This window comes from Cetorhinus maximus, chromosome 11 (assembly GCF_964194155.1).
Source record: "Cetorhinus maximus chromosome 11, sCetMax3.hap1.1, whole genome shotgun sequence".
Classification (NCBI taxonomy): Eukaryota; Metazoa; Chordata; class Chondrichthyes; order Lamniformes; family Cetorhinidae; genus Cetorhinus; species Cetorhinus maximus.
The window spans coordinates 36,407,696-36,425,214 of NC_135889.1; the positions used below are offsets into that span (position 1 = coordinate 36,407,696).

At 42.8% G+C, this 17,519-nt stretch overlaps 1 protein-coding gene across 3 annotated transcripts in view; it reads left to right on the top strand.

Annotated features, from left to right (window-relative positions):
- Positions 1 to 7,336: 7,336 nt before the first annotated feature.
- satb2 (SATB homeobox 2) overlaps positions 7,337 to 17,519 on the top strand; it is a 186,957-nt gene continuing 176,774 nt past the window's right edge. The window contains exons 1-3 of one of the 3 annotated variants that reach the window (XM_078551815.1): positions 7,337 to 7,383; positions 8,421 to 8,660; positions 12,133 to 12,309. In XM_078551815.1, the coding sequence (XP_078407941.1) occupies positions 8,483 to 8,660; positions 12,133 to 12,309 (355 nt within the window). In that variant the 5' untranslated portion in view covers positions 7,337 to 7,383; positions 8,421 to 8,482. Of the gene's footprint in view, positions 7,384 to 8,309; positions 8,661 to 12,132; positions 12,310 to 17,519 lie in introns of those variants that run through there. The other 2 variants (XM_078551813.1, XM_078551814.1) reach the window with 2 other exon arrangements.

The window sequence follows — 17,519 nt, forward strand, 5'->3', positions numbered from 1 at the left end:
TTCAAACTACCCGAACACCTTAAAAATCTTTTACAAACCTAGCCAGGTTTACTGACTGTTCAACCACACTTGGGAAGGCCACGCAAGATATGGGCGCCTATGTGGACTGAAGTGCATTCGTTACGTTGAATGGAATGATTTAAAATACCAGGATGGTTTCCCTTTCTGATTTGTGATTTGAAGTGTTTCTGACGTTACTCTTAAGGTGGTGTATTTACTGTACGGTCCACTGGATGGCGCTCTGAGCACTGCTTCGTCAGTGGAACCGAGCTGAACCGCCCAACTTTAAGAACTGCAGCATCATGACAGTTCTCCAGCCATTTGCAGAGCTCTTTAGAAGGAGGGAGATTAAACTGGGGAGTGGTGGGGGAGGGGGCAGAGGGAGAGGGGAATGTGGAGGAGTAGACAGTTTTGTATCCGGATTTCATAGATTTCTATGAAATGTATTAATTTTTTGTACAAGTGTATATTGCAAGTAGTTCAGTAGTTAATTATAATAGGTTCAGTGTTAGAACAAGTGTTCAACGAGGGGACACTCAGGATACAGACTTGCTTATGAAATGCTTAAAAGATCAGCATTGTCGTGTACAGTGCAAAACGTTATGGGTTAAAATGATCTTTCAACATTATCAGTTTCAGCAAGTGTTCTCTGGTCAGACTAACGCCAATGAATTTACCTTCATTACACTGCAGAAACCGATAAAGAGGAAGGCTGATAACGTCTGCGTTAAAGTACGTTTGGTCATTTAACACATGTTTTGAAGCAACCGAATTAAAGTTCAGGTGTATGAGGAAGGAGTTCTTCATTATAATTCGTATTCTACTAAGTGCAAACGCACAGGAAAAACAAGATGAAAGTGGGAAATGAAGCGTGCGCTGTCCCGATCGCCCTGATAGTTTGACCGTGTCTCTGCACGTTTTGTGGCTCGTGCCGCGGGTTTTGTTATGGCAGGTCCAGCAGCCAGAGCCAAGGCCACCGACTGAGATGGAGGGGTGGGGGGGGGGGGGTGGGGGGTGGAATCAGCCTTTTCGCAAGGACAGAAATGAACCTTGTCACAGAATCCTTTAAGAAACTCAGTGATGAATCCCTAAATTGCAGTGAATCGAGTTCACTGACAGTGTACTGTGCTTAATATCAACTCAACGAAAGGCATCAGCAAACGGTGTTGGGGGCAAATTTTCTATCCTCAAAATAAGTGAAAACTTATTTCTGGAGGCATTTACAATCACTTCAAGGGGGAAAAAATGAACAGGTTGTTAGCTTCATGAGCTAGGAGCGAAGGCATTATGTTGAGAAGTGTGCGCCTCCATGCATTCTGAAATAGATATTAAATAAACTGGCCACAGTGTCAGTTTAGCACATTTTAATGCAAAAGTTAATAAATAATGTTTATAGGCCATTTCTGCAGCTTTAAGTTCTATGCATGACCGCCTATTTAATTAAGCGTATTATTCAATACAGTTTTAACAAAATTCAGTGGAACCTGTTAATGTGAGAGGGTTCAAGGGGGATTAAATGATCGTCGGCGTGCCTGGAAATGCTAAGCCTTATTTATAAGGTATTTATAAGGTATTTCTTTAAATCAATCCCTCAGTCCAAAATATTATGACTGATGAAAAATATCGTTTATTTTACATGTTTTTGTAACTGAACTAAACCCCGAATATTCGCAGTTAATTCGGATGCTACAGTAGCGACTTTTAAATTCGCAATTAATGTCGGAATGTAGGTGTCTGGATTAAAGCAGCAGTGAAGTTTCTAGAGGTTATTAGAGCGGTGAGTATTCATTCACACGTATACACATATGGATACACATATAGGCAGATTTAAACATACCACATGCATGCACATATTGATGCAGATATTTATACATATGGATACAAATGTACATGCATTTAAGCAGGCACACGCAGATATAGACGCCTCTGATATACCACCAAGGCAAGCAATACATTCCCGAACGGATAGTCTGCCTGTTTGCTTTTTAATTAGAAGCAAAATGATTCGATTTCCCCCCTTTATATATTCTGATGTGGACACAATTCCAGGCAGTCATGGGCTTCGCAGCAAGTAAAAGTATAAGGGCTTCGTGCTGAATTTCAGATCTTCCTTACGGGTAGAAGTTGAGACGAATTTTACAGGAAATCGCACAGGCCGGTTTTGTGCTAAATGACTCTCGCTATTCGGGACAGCGAGTTTCCAACAAGCAAACAAGTCTCCGAGTGGCCTCTGATTGCTGTCCCACCTTTCCCCCGTTTACCTGCTTGACACCAAAAGCCACAGTCCGTGGGGAGGGGGTGGGGGGGGGGAGTGAAATACTTAACAAAATCTAAACTTCATAAACACAAACTCACATCCAGATTCATTATTCAAACTTTTATTGTTACGATGTCAACGATAAATGAATACATTTTAAACACTTAAATACCCCTTGTATCATGGGTGCGTTGAAACGAAACAGAAAGGAGATTCTGTATTACAGCATTAAAACACATGTTTTCCCTTTCCCGAGGCCTATTGAGATGCAAGCCCACTAAAAGGCACTTGTATAATGGTTTGGAAATTGTGACCACTTGTATGAAGTCAGTGTCGCCGGGAGAGGTTTGCTCCATTTCAGGGGGACTTGTCACACTCTCTGTCCCTTTCTCCGCCGCCGTCCTGGGCACCTGGGCGCCCATCGCGTGCTTCTGAATTTGTGAAATCGGCCTCAAGCTTCCAATCTGTTCTTGGGAAAAGAAATCTTGCCGCTTCTTCGCGCTCAGTGCAGTTACAACTTCGCCTTTCTCAATGTGTTTCCTCTCTGGAGTTGCCCGAAAGGATTTTGCTTTTTATCTTGGGTTTGTCACTTGACCTCAGCCAGATCTTGCCGCCAGCCGTGTGCAAGTTTTAAAATTTGATTGAAAATGGACAAGACTAGGGATACCTCCTCCGCTTTCTTGGCCATTGAAATAATTATTTGTAGATCTTTAGTGACACTCTTAAGAATTCTGAAATAAATGTACGAAATGGCAGCATCTTCTAACCTACTGTAGTGGGATTATCATTGTATAGCCAGTGTCATACATTGAAAGTATAGTTTGAATGGTTTCAATATTTTTTTAAGAGACAAATCACGAGCATGTGGGAAAAAAGCCCACGAGGCAGTGGGTGCACTTCACTCTTGCAGATTCTGGCCTGTACAAGGTTCTGACAAACTGCCGCATGATGCGACCTTCCCAGCTCCTGAGAGAAAGCGCGCTGTTCTGATCCTTTGCTTAAAGTCTCAGCTTTCCCTCTCTCCCATGAAAGGTCCAATTTCAAAACTGGTATCTCTCAAGTTTGCCACAGAACGTGAGCTCATGCTGCCTTAGAGAGAAACACTGTCCACTCCGACGCGACGCTCTCGAGTGGGTTGTAAAAATCGCCAGCGACTGATAGAGTGAAGTGTGTGATTAATACTAAAAAGAATAATCCTAACGATCTCTCAAACATCTTCCCCTAACTTTAGTAAATTGTATCGTTGCTTGCGGCAGCCTGACACGAGGAATGAAAGTGTTTACACGGCCGTCCCTTCCGTTTCGCTCGCGGGGTTGGAACAGACTCGCTTCTGAGAGTATTGTTGCTTTTCGGGCTTGGGGCAGTTTGTTTGTGCGCCTCAGACAATGGACAGGCAGAGAGATCTGCTCATTCTCTGTTAGTTAGCAGAGTCCGGCTTTGGGAAGAGGCAGTTCATACCAGTCGGGCGGGGGGCGAGGCTGCCATGGACTCCAGGAAAAATGATCCAATTTTCCATTCCAATCAGTTACATCTGCGGGCTTGTCAGTTCCAGGCACTTTTTTTGTGTTCCCCCACCCAACCACCCCCCGCCCCCCTCCCCAACTCCTCTGGATCGTCAAACTTCCGCCACTTAAAAAAAAACTTCTGTAATTAATTGTCGCCCCTTGAAGTCAGCCGTCATATTTTATGCATTAAGCAGTTAATACATGATACCACACAGGAGAGAAACACTCAGTCTTGCAGCACCGCTGTATAGAAAGATTGTGTAGGGGAAACATGCGGCCAACTGTGAGCTTCCATTGGAAACTCCTCAATATCCAGTCAATGTGCCGGCAGATGCCACCCGATGGGCATTAAGCTACAGATCTATAATTAAAACCAATTATAACGCAATGAATATCGAGCGAGACCGTATTGAACGCAAACACGCTTATCGTCCTGGTGATAGATATTATCAGGCTATTGATGTGTGCTTTCTGGGCGATTTTACTCACTGATTCTTCAGCGACTGCGGCCGGGTCATTTCGCACAACTCTCCAGCACTCCTGTGACATTCCTTTTGGAAGATTTACCCCTCCACCACCACCCCCGCCCTCCCCCCCCCCCCCCCCCCCCCACTCTCCACTACCCCACCCCCGCCAGGTCGCTTCCAAGTTTGATTTCTCATCCTCGTCCCTGCCTTTGGTTCCAGTCGAATCGTCTACCCCGAAAGGTAAGTGTTTGCTGTTTTCTGCCTGCGTGTGCACCCCCCCCCCACCCCCCCACCCCCTCCCCCGGTCCAAATCCCGATTGGCCCCTACTTGATTTTATTTTCGTGGTGATGAGGGCGGGTGACATGCGAGCGGGGTGGCCAAGGCAGGCCAGAGAGAGCAGGCAGGAGTTTCGAGTTGTGCGATCCGGTTACGCTGTGCTGCTGCATGGCACAGTGGCGCCACCGTAAGGGCGGCTCTCCCTCCCTAAATTTAAGGAGGAATTGTATTCAAGAGCTGGGGAGGGAACCAGCATTCTTAATAGTCACCTTTTACATTGTTTTTTTTCTCTAAATGCAGCGGTGAAGGCTCAAATATCAAATTAACAGCGGACTTACAAAAAAAAAATACAGCTTGAATTAAGCTGCTGGGGGTGGGGGGTGGGGGGGGATGTTATTATAATCTCCTCAATAGACATTTTGCAACCTTACCTAAACGCAGCTACAATCTTACAGTTTGCAGATGTACCAAAGTTAATAGATAACACATTTTGTCGGGTTTCTTTCCGTATGCAGAGTCATGGAGGTGCAAAAGAATGTGGCTGGCTATTTGAAAAGCCCCCAGTGTTGTAACTGGCTGCACGTTGCAGTTCAGGGAGGCAGAGAATCTGTCTTGTGGTTTCGGAGACCGAGTTAAATAACGATATTGATTTCTCTTTGGCTTTTAAAATATTGGTAATTAGTCTGGGGCTAAAAATCCTGCACAAACCCCAAGGTTAATTTTAAAGTTGGATGACTCCTTTAACCCTTTAAGTCCTGACCAGCACTTTTTTCACTATTTAGACCAGGAGTTAAATAATGTGATAATTGGAAATCGCAGCCGTGTACTTGCTAACGATCATTTTAATCTTTTTTTTTATTGCATTCTGAAATGGAGCAAAGTTGGTTTAAATGGATACCATCCACCTTAAACGGCGCTCTTTGACTGCCAAGAGCACAAGTCAACATAGCGCCAGCAAGTTTCTGTCATTGATCAGCGCGAGTGAGCTAAGCCCTTGTCGATGGGTCTGCTCAAATCTAAATGGCACAATTTGTAAAGCAGGGACCCTGATAAATCAAGGATCAGGAAAGCAAAGATGTTAAGAAATGTGTGCGTGTGCTTTCTCTCCGAAGGATAGATTCTGCATTGGGCTGAAGGGCAGAGGAGCCTGTGTCAAATTTGAAGAGGGAGAGCGAAAGGGGACATGAGGAGTATCTGCGCTCCCACTCTCCCAGCTACCGAGCCGGTTTGCAAAGCCCAGGAAATCCCGGTGCACTCGTTATCCAGTCTAACCCCCGCGACTCTCTCTCTCTCATACAGGGCTTAGTGGACATTTCTAGATATTCGGGTTTAATAGAGAAAGCAAACGGAAAGGGGAGGAGGGTGGGTGGGGGGAAGAAAAGAACTGTTGACTTTATTAAATATTCAACACAGGCTCCTAGACAAATTTACGTTGGCGCTCATAAATTATTAAAAGCCAAAAGCATCTGTCTATCAAGAATGCAGTTTATTATTAACTAATTTTACATGACAGTGCACTTGTTTTATTCATACAGCGCCCCTCGGAAAAATAAAAAAAGCAGGACAGTACTATCCGTTTGACTGTTGATGAACGCCCGTGGGGACAAACTGTGTGCGATCAACGCATCACAGGAAATTCCATGTGTGTACAATATATCACATTTACACCGGACTTCAGTCCGCTGGGTCTGCAAGGAGCGAGCAGTTTTGCAGAAATGCACTCCTGAGAGTCTGGATGGCTGAATGTGTGTGTGTGTTTGTATCGGTGTGACTGGCTGTGTGTGTGTGTGTTTGTATCGGTGTGACTGGCTGTGTGTGTGTTTGTATCGGTGTGACTGTGTGTGTATCGGTGTGACTGACTGTGTGTGTGTGTATCGGTGTGACTGTGTGTGTGTATCGATATGACTGACTGTGTGTGTCTGTGTGTTTGTATCGGTGTGACTGTGTGTGTTTGTATCGGTGTAACTAACTGTGTGTGTGTGTTTGTATTGGTGTGACTGTGTGTTTGTATCGGTGTGACTGACTGTGTGTGTGTTTGTGTCTGTGTGACTGTGTTTGTGTCTGTGTGACTGTGTGTTTGTATCGGTGTGACTGTGTGTTTGTATCGGTGTTACTGACTGTGTCTGTGTTTGTGTCTGTGTGACTGTCTGTGTTTGTGTCTGTGTGACTGTGTGTGTTTGTATCGGTGTGACTGTGTGTGTGTGCGTGTACAATGTTTGCTGTGTTGCGTGTATCTATTCAGAGGGTTCAGCCAGGCATCTAATGATCTGATCATGTGGTATTATTATCTGTAATAAATGCGAACCGTCTTACAGTAATCAAGCTGATTAAAAATTCTTGCGCGTCAAAGACGGGAAGGAGGGAGGAAGGGGGGGTCTGTTGTTTTTCTTTTAATCAAACTGAGCGCCGCCGTCCGAGCGACCCACACCAACAGCAGTACTCTGCTGCCCCCTCCCTCTCCCCGTCCCTCCTTCACCTTAGGGGCTCCATCACTCGTCCCGTTGAATGTTACACACACACACAAAAAAGAGTCTCTCTCGGACTAGGAACGGAAGCGAGCAGTGATATGCAGAAAGGACAACCCCGAGCAGTGCTGATGAGTCAACGCAACTAATAATTTCTCTCTCATTCTGTCGCTGTCAGTCCCAACGTCTCGGCTGTGGAGAGATATGATCAAAGTGACACAGGCTATCCTTCCCCCTCTTTCTGCACTGGATCGGCAGCTCCCCTGAAAGTTTGTCTTAATATATGGAATCTTCGAAGTGATTGCTTTCAATGTGTTTCTTGTTTTTTTTTACAAAAGACAGTATTTTTACTATTATTCATTTGAGACAAGGAGTGACCGCTTGAAGGAAAAGCCTCTGGAGTTGAGTCTATGTGAGTTCCACTTTCTTTCGCCCACCACCCCCCACCCCCCTCCACCCCCTCCATCCCCCCACCTTTCCCCCCCACACTCCCCCCCCGGAGAGATCGGACAGGAGCCGTCACAGCGGGAGATACAGAGAGGGTCTGAGTGGGTGACTGCAGACCCAGCTTGTTAAACTTCCACACCTGGATTCCCTGCTTCTCCCACATGGCCAGAGCCATATATCAGCACATCCAGCTTACAGGCACATCCTAGATAGTAAGTCACAGGGACACAGTGGGGAGAAATTCTTTTCAAACTGCTCGAGGGAGAGAGAGAGAGAGAGAAACGGCCGCGTCTCCAGCAAAGGAGCTACCTAAAAAGAAAACAGTTGTTAAAAGTTGGATTTGAACCAAGGGAGATGGTGACAGAAACATTAGATATAGCTACGATGTCATCTTAAATCACTTTAATCCTTCCCAGCGTGCTATTACCACCTTTTGATGCAGTTAAACGCCGGTATTCCCTCAAGTGTAGCAGGAAAAGTGCTCTTGTCAGAGTTAAAATGTCAAACAGCTGTTTGAAGCGTTATAAAGTGACAAGTTCGTTTAAGTGAAAGCTTTAATATAATGCATTTTGATGCCAAAATGTTCGTTTCCCGCAGCCAATTAAAAGGATTGAACGTCTGAATTGACAATGTCTTAACTTAGTGTCTCATTTACAATAATCTGAAATCATGAACTGCAGATTTCTTTAAAATGTGAGATTGTAGGAGCGGCTGTAAGTCGGATAAATCGATTTATAATTTAGAAGGTATGTTTAGATCTGAGACTCTGCGTGGCAGTATCTTCAATACAGCCTCCACTTTTACTACAGCTGATGTTCAGAAGAATCCATTCGACTTTATTTGAAGGTTACACTTCATAAGGGACATCACGACTATCTGTGCGTGTGTGATCTGTCCCAATGCATCCGGAGATACTGGCTTTTCGAGGTCGGGCAAGTCCGTGCACTGTAATCATAACAAACTTGACACATATTCTGTTCTTCCGACTGTCTTTCCTCACAGGTCTATGCAATCGGCACGGTGACCTGCCTTCGGGAGCTCTCACCACCAACTCGTGGCGGAGAATGGACATGAGAAGTGCCAGCCCCCGTCCCTACCCCCGAGACAGCCCAGAGCGAAAGAACAGCAGCCCCGAGGCGCAGGGTCCACCTCCCGGTAAGAAGGCCAGGCTGGAGCCGAATGGTAGCCCGACAGACGGAGGCAGAGGGAGATCCAATGGCTCCCCAGTCAAGGCGCTGGGAGGTAGGATGCACCAGTCTGTGAACTGACAGCAGGGCCACATTCACACTGGGTGTCAGGGTTCATGTTGATCAAACTTGGTGTGTGCTCGGTGTAGGATTACAGGAAGAAGCTCGGCAGATTTCCAGCTCATTGATGCCCTGCCCAGCATGAGCAGCACCTATCAGCCCCCTAGTCAGCACTCAGCAGAAAAACGCGAGGCTTCCCCCGGAGGGCGAACCTAATGGGCTCCTTGCCACTTGAGTGCTCTCCACGGCTGCCGCCGACAGCTTAATGTCCTAGCGGTCTCCTTCCGTCTTTTCGGGGAATATTAAACCATATTTTTTTACCAGCAGCGATTGGTTTAAAACGCCCTCATGTTGGGAGAGAGACTAGCAGGGCACCGGCTGAAAGGGAACTTTAGCACTTTCTGAGTGGCAGTGGGAGGGAGGGGGACGGTAATCTGGAGGTATTTGCAAGGTAGAGGTAGCATGTGTCCCAAGCTTGCACAAACCTCCCCATGTGTGAAGCTGTCTCACTGAAAGAAACACAGCTTGACCGACTGTGGCCCAAGCCGGCCAGTAAATTAGGGAGATTGACTGAATGTGAATATTAGTTACACTATCTAAGAATTGTGATGTGACTGTCTCTGTTATCACAACTTGTCTGCTAGTTCGTCTTCAGTCAGTCCCCTTTGTCGCGTACAAGCAGTTATTCAAAACATCTTGCAGCTGTAAAGGAGCTCTAGAAGCTACATTGGAACTGGACTGTAGAAAACAGCAGAGACCCTCTCCGTCCCCAGCTACGCTGCATGTCCAATGCTTTCTACTGGGGTTTCAGTATAGGTACTACCGGTGTATGTCTGTGTGAACATTGTTGATTTATTGGGTGTAACCGGTTTTTTGAAGGAGTTGGGAGGCCAGCAAAGCTCGGAAGAGTCGAAAAGCAGGATTATTAAAACCACTGCTTTGAACCATTCCTAGTGAAACTGACTTTTGTAAAACCAGAGCGAGAACAATGCTCAATAAAAGGTGAATATTAGTTTTGTCAGCCCTGTTCACTGACACATTGAATAATAATCTTACGGAAACCTCCGAATGTTGTCGGACAATGTAGGACAAAGGCGCGAGGTAGTATTATAATCTCCCCAAGAGCCCGTCTGCCCTGAAAAGCTGCCTAATATATTGTGCCTGTGAGTGTTATGTTGTCCTTTGTGAACGTGACCAAGGAAATGACTAATCTCCCATTTGCATTGGTTGTTATTAGGGTGTTTATTTGTTAATAGCTCTTTTCTATTTCAAATGTCCTTGATAATCCAGGATATTTAGATATCTGCTCTCACTGTGCGGTGTTTTTAGTTTAACTATAGTCCCTGTCAGAAGTCTGCACAAGTGAGATGTTGATTTGATCCCACAGTAGCGATTGGTTCAGGTCTAAAAGATTACAATCTTGTTACTCCGCTTAACATTACTCCAGTTAAAAAAAATAGGAAATAACCCCCATGCACATTTTTTAAGAGCCAAGGGGATTTCAGGAAAGAAAGTTAAATTCCAAGTGCCAATTTGGCAATCGCACTTGGTGAAGTCAACGTGTCTAAATTAAGAAGGATTACAGGTTAAAGAAGCTGTTATATAATGATGACTGCACCATTAAGCTTTTTAAACTGAGAAACCGGGAGTGAAAATATTGACACTATTGCATGCTGCCGAGTTGTGGTTATGCCTGATTGATTGTCCTTGCACTTGTTGAGAAGATGCACAAGCAGTTTTTTTTTTGCATTGTAGAGTGTTATGGATATATATATATATGTAAAAGAACTGGTAAAATCGGCAATAAACATTCAAGAGGAACAAAGTACATGTAAAACCGAGATTCAGTAATCAAACCCTATTTGTCACAAGTGTATGGTGCCACATACATAGGTCAATTTACATTATAACATGGCATAAAGTGTAAAATATGTTAAAGTATCAAGGCTGCCAGATTAGCAAATTATAAAGATTCTGCAATCAAATTTCAGGTTTAAAACTGTGAGGCTACAGGAAAGTGTGATTTAAATATGGATTTATATTTATAAGCTTTTTAACAATAAATATTATAGTGGGACCTACCTACAGAAGGCACTTATCATCTTCCAACTGGCAATAGTTGTCTGTTCCTTCCTTAGTGCCTCGAGAATGTATAAAAACCAAAGAATGAGAAAAGGTCTTTTAGTCTATTGAAGTTTATCCCCTTCTAGCACATTCACTCTCTAATCAAGGCATCTGTTTGTATTTTGAATCTCAATCAAGACTGTAATTTATAGAATGGGGCTGTTGAATGCTGAGAGTATTTGATGGAAAAGCAGTGCCATGTACAGTTGTTGGATTGAGTTCACTCTACAAACTTACCAGTGACTTTTCAGCATTAGATATTCTTGTTTCTGTTGATCACATTTGCTTTGCAATATATTCATTGAAGAAAGTGTAGACTGGCATGAATAGCAGCAGTATGGACTGGCCTGACTAGGGTTACCTATTGCCTTCTAGTCTGATTAGCCTTTATGTTTTCTGTAGCTGGCATCTTAATTGAATTGGTATTTAAAGACCACTATCACCATCAGGGCCCCCTTAAAAATCAGACTTATAAAGAATTGCAATCAACTTTAAAATTCATCCTTTTTGTCCCTTTGGTAATTTTTTGAACATTGTTTTTTGGATAGTGAATAACCTTTGAAGAATTTGTGCATACAAGTTAATGAGCCTGACACTGTGAGAGAGCTGAATTAACATTCGTAGGGATGCAGTTAGTAAGCCAGGTGACAGGAGCTTTAATATTTTGATTCAACTTCCTGTGTCTACCATTAAACTCAATAATGCTGAAAGTCAAAATCTACCTCCATGCCGCTGCCAAACTCCATTGCTTGAAATCAAGGCACAGGCTTCAAGTTAAACTGAGGGAGAATATTTTGCAGTGGTTTGATTTTTATTTAAATAAGGAAAAAAATCCTGATCACTTTCTGCTAGAAAAATGAAAACTCCTGTCGCTTAAACTTCTGGGAAGTGTAACAATTTTTTTTTTGCAGCTGAATCTCACAGCGAATGTTTTCTGTTTGTTCAGAGGACTTTGCCTTTCCAGGTCTGTTCTAACGTGCTTGTTGTGGACGTTATCAATGTTTCAGAGGAAATGAAGCAGTATTTTTTTTTTGGTCATACGAAAACTAAAACATCATTAAAGCAATGTCCCCAGTGACTTTTAGCGCTTTGCACAGGCTAGGGAAAGGACAGTGGCAGTAGTGCATAGAGCTGCGGCATTCAATAAAGACAGTCTCTGAGTTCTGAAACCTGGTCTGTTTACCAAAACCAACAGTGCACAGCTAGCATTAATAAACAAGTCAACGAGCAAAATCTACGTGCTGTCAAACAGCATTAACCAGTGACTGGGCTGTGATCAGGTCTGAGCGTTTTCGAAACAAAAGCCTGTGTGTTATTTGGATTTTCTTTTCCCCCACATTCAGGATCAACCCTGCCAGTGTTTTGTGTGGTGGAGCAGTCGGACAATCCTGTAGAATGCGAAGGGAAAGAAGAGCACGCTGAATTTGTGCTGATCCGTAAAGACGTGCTGTTCAATCAGCTCATCGAGACAGCCCTTTTATCCCTTGGATATTCCCACAGTTCTGCAGCGCAGGCTCAAGGTAGGACCCATTTTTCTTTACTTGGTTACTGTATTTGTGTTCTGATTTGAAGGGGGAGAAAAAAGTTATCATTAAATCTAGCATCAGAAACTTGCTGTAGAGTGAAGGAAAAAAAAACGCAGGGTTGCACAATTGGTTTTCATCGCAATGTGAAAATGTCTTAGCAATGAGAGGTTGGTCACTATTTCTGTGAAGTGTAACCTCACAATGGTAATATCCCACAGAATTCATATCAATAGGCCCTCAAGTGGTTTGGGGATGACACAGTATTGTAATCATTACAATACTATTATGTCTTATGGCATCAGAAATCATCTGTTAGTAATTTTATGTGGAAGAGTTCCTAATTTTATACTTCTTGGTTGGGAAATAAATGTGCAGAATCACGAACAGCAAGATATCATGACATTTGACTGAGGCATTGTAATTTCCCAAATGTTGTGACATTAAGCAATTTGTTTTGATGGTGGCACATGCAATGGACAGGAGAGTGCTGTTGATATGTCTGTGATACACCCTAATAACAACCCATGCAAATGAGAGATTAGTCATTTCCTTGGTCACGTTCACAAAGAACTATATTACACTTACAGGCAAAATACATTAGGCAGCTTTTGATAATTCGTGTTTTTGAAATAGTTGGAGAGTACTTTCTGAGAGGAGAAAAAAGCCCCAAGTGTGATGGCACTGCTGAACAGGTCAGACTGTTTGTAGAATTTGTTCTTATCCACCAACTCCACATACTCTAGAATTGTAGTGTCAGTGTTGTGGTCTGCAGTTATAAATGAGGCCCGAATCCAGGTTTAGAGCCTGACCCTAACACAGGAGAAAAGCTTTGCTCTGGAGTCATTTTGGGCCTTGAAAACCAATGTACATAGCACAAGTTTAGCAGCAGAAAGAAGCCAAAAATAGACTTTGTATCAATAGCCTAAACACATCTTAAGATGTATTGTATTATTCCATGCATTTTGTTTTTTTTAATCATCTGACTGAAAATCAAATTTTCCAATTCATTGTTATCAGGCCTTAACTACCATTAGTGTAAGAGTTTAATAGTTAGAATTCATTTAAATACATTAAGATGGGATCACGGGTGTCAGTCTACAAAGAGAAAGACATGCTTTGTTCCTTCACTTTGGTTTGTTTAAACTGGGCTGGACTGTGTGTGGGGTCACTCTATGTACAATTTATGCATTTTGATACTGATAGAGAACAACTAACTATGTCATGCATGGAAATTTGCATTAATAGATTAGATAACAAAAACACTCAAGACAATACCAAGAATTTTGTAATTGGGCCCTGCAGAATATTAAAGGGACTTCAGTGTATCTTGTCCCTAATAATGATGTACAGTAATCATTATAACCATAATAGGATTCTAGGTGGGTCCAGTAACTCCAACTGCGATATTTCCAGTAAGCTAGATGGATCTTTTACCTTATCATACTGCCTTTTGCTCGATAAAGCACTGACCTGTCATCCTAAGGGTCCAGGTTTGAATTCCAGTCTTGGCTCCCACTCTAATTTTGTTCATCACAATGAGAGAGTTTTTGGGCTTCCATCTGGATTTCCAGGTGGAGTTTTCAGCTGACGTCAGGGCCTACAGCTCGATAGGAGGAAACCTCAAGCGCGGTGACCCTCAGACTGCAGAAACACGTCTTCAGAAAATGCTGACACTGGCCATGTAGAAACCCATACCCTTATGATCAACAACAACAAACTGCATTCACGTAGCGCTTTAATGAAGCAAAATGTCCTAAGGCTCTTCAAGGGGATGTAATCGTTGAAAAAAATTAACACAGAACCAGGAAAGGAAACATTAAGACAAGGGATCGAAAGCTGGTTAAAGAAGTAGTTTGGGTGAGCCAAGAAACTGGCCAAGCTGTATAAAAGAAAAGGGGAGATAAATGGGGAAAAATTCTAACTATGGACCGTGTCCCAGATGTTTGTGAAAGAGATCCACTATCAAGGTTGGGCTCCAAGAAAAATCAATCCATTTCCAATCCCACTCCATTCCATCCCACAAATTAGAAGCAAATCTGTGGAATATCATGGAGAGGAAGCAGGTGGTTGTGGTCTTGGGGAATGAAGGGGTTTGCCTGGCAGGGGACGTTGTGCACAGGCTTAGCCTGGGGACTGGTCCTGCTCGGGATCTCTGACTTGCTTGGGTTGCACAGCCCTTACTCAGTCCTGACTTTGCCAATTGGGGTATGGTCCACATGGACCAGTTGCGTGGAGCCAGAGTATGTTAGGTTGAGAACTCGGCCTACCTGGACTGACTTATGCTTTCAGAAAGAGCTGGTTATGGCAAACGGATCCACTCAGGGCTCCTGACTAGCTCAGGGCCCCATCCAATTACACAAGTTTCACAGCATAAATGCCAACCCTGCAAACAGGATTAAAAACACAGAATGTGTGTAATCTCGAGTTGGAATATTTGATATATGGGAATAAGGTTGAGCTTCTGATTAGATTACAGCCTCAAACCTACTCCTTGATACCTGCCAGGTGACATATTAGCCTTGGGAGAGTGATGTCATCCTGATCCAGCTTTATTAAGTTATCTCTTGGATTTTATATTATGAGGTAGTTTTCCAACTTTTTTGGTGTAGACTGGGGTCACCTTTTCCTGTATCTGGGTGTGTACATCACATTTTCCCAGAATGTTGACTAATGGTTAGAGAATTGTGAATTGCGCATGCTCAAATTCACAGTATGTATTTTTATTGGATGGGCCTCTCAGGTCAGAGGCTAGCCCCTCACACACCCTCCTCTTTGCTTTATTAAGTGTGAGCTGCACTGCCTATGTGAAAGGACAGGCAGAGCCCAGTGCTACAGTCCTCCAGCTGGAGCTCTATAATAACTGATAGACATTCCACATGATTGACACAGATCAGCAATTGGAAAAACCAACATCATTGCCTTCTACATCTGCCACAGACTCTGTTGCCACTAACTCTAGCTTCCCTTCCTAGCTACTGTCTAAGTTTGAATCGGATGTTTGCAATCTCAGCAGTCTACTCAACCTGGAGCAGATCTTGCAATCACCTATCCTCTCGGTCACAAAGCATACATCTAACTTAGTTCATCTGTTGGAAACGCTCATTCATGCTTTTGTTACCTCCAAACTTGATCATTTTAATGTTGGGGCATTGTCCAAAATTCTGCTGCTTGCATCCTATCCAACATCAAGTCCCACTCACTCATCACTCCTATACTTTTTGACATATATTGGTGCTTGGTTCCCCGACATCTCAAACTTAAGTGTTTTATTCTCCTGTTTAAAATCTCTTTTTGCTCGTCCCCCCTAACGTCCTCCAATACCCCTCCAGAACACAGCATTTCTCTGCGTCTTCCCTCTTGTGCATCCCCCCTTCATTCATCCCAGCATTAGTGGTTGTGCTTTCAGTTACCTAGGCCTCATGTACTGGAATTTTCTCTCTAAAACTCTTTGCCTTCCACTCCCTTTCTATGAACCTCCTTAAAACCACCTCTTTGATTTACTTTTTTGGCACTCCTTCATATCTTTTTTTTGGCTTGGCATTCTTTTTTTAATTGTACTTCTGTGAAGCACTTTTCTACATTAAAGACACTATATAAAGACAACTTGTTTTTGAGAGTTGTGGTTATATTGTGGTGTATTACAATCCTTGTCTCATTTTCTAGGGGTATTCAAAATCAGACGTACCTCCCAATTAACTCCCCGCAACTTCAGCCAGAGGGGGTCAGGCTCAAAGACATGTAACTAGGTCCACTGAATCTAAACAGCCTCCACCCAAAGGAACAGAATCAGTCGAGATTATTACCTTCTTCATCATAGCTAAAAACTAATTAAAATAAGGCGAAGTTGTAATTCTCCTGGATATTATAAAGGTCCGGGTGAAACTCCTCAGTAAATATTCCTCAACAATAAACAATAGAAATTAGGTTCATTGAGTGTTTAATACAGAAGACTAAGTGAGACAATTTAAATTTTAAAACACACAAAAGTTTATTATAAAAATCAAGCATACAATTTGGTTTTCAGTGGTTATATGAGAAGCATAAATTGTGAAATAAGATAAATCCTGAGAAAGATTTATCTTATTTCTAATGGAGAATCCAAAATTTAAACTTTACTTGTTACAGAAATAGTACTTGCAAAAGGAAAGGCAGTTCAAATATTAAAATAAGGTTGCCTTAATCCCCAAGTGTGTGTGAGACTCATTGGGTTCGAAACAAATCTAAACTTATTCAAATTATGTTGAGCTATTTATAATGAATTTTTGGGGTTATGTAATTAATGGTTACATAGAAGACATTCATTTAATCAATAACAGACTACCGTTAATTAGTATGCCTTATTTGGTGAAAGGACCACCTATTATGAGGTTGTCCATTCAATTTCTACGAAATGTTGTTATTGAATTAATTCCTGAAACTGGACTTCAAGTAACAGTCATGTTGGTCAATTTTGCTTAGTCAAGGTATAGTGTCCAGCAAGATAACAAGACATGGGGCCTATTATTCTTCTATCTGATTGTGGTTTTAATTATCAGAGCTTGCATTGTATGCTTAAATGCTGGTGTAATAGCAAAAACCATAGAATACTGTTTTGTCGGTGTGTGAATTTCTTATCGGTGAGTTCACACTATTGAAGGGAGTTAACCATATTTTGTTCGCAAGCTAATTTTGCTCCTGTTAAAATGTGTTTCACTATGAGTTTACCCAAAGTAACTTTTAACCAGATATTCCTGTAACAATTCCATGTTATTTGACCCTTATTCCTTCACATTTTAGTGGTTGTACCTCTATGTAGTGCTTCACCTTGAATATATATGTTTAATAAGTTGCTAAGATGAAATTTTTAAAAAATATATTTTTTTACGAAGGAATTTTGGGGCTATTTGAAGCTTGGGCCAGAATTTTCTGGCCCTGTTGGCGGCAGGCATTGGGCATCATGGTGGGTTGGGGGAGGGGGGAGGGTGCAGAGACAATATGGTGAGATGGCTAAAAGATAGGTTTCATATGTCGTGAACCCAGCTTGCGATTGTCCGCACCACCCTTAAATTGGCATTTCCCACTGCCGCACGCCGGGAACCCAATTTCAATATTTTAGCCTCTCATTATAAGTCCTGCTTGCCAGAATCATCCCCCACATGCTGGATCATCTGGGCACATCAGCGTGTTTGCGTGCCGATATGTTTCACAACTGTACATAAGGGACG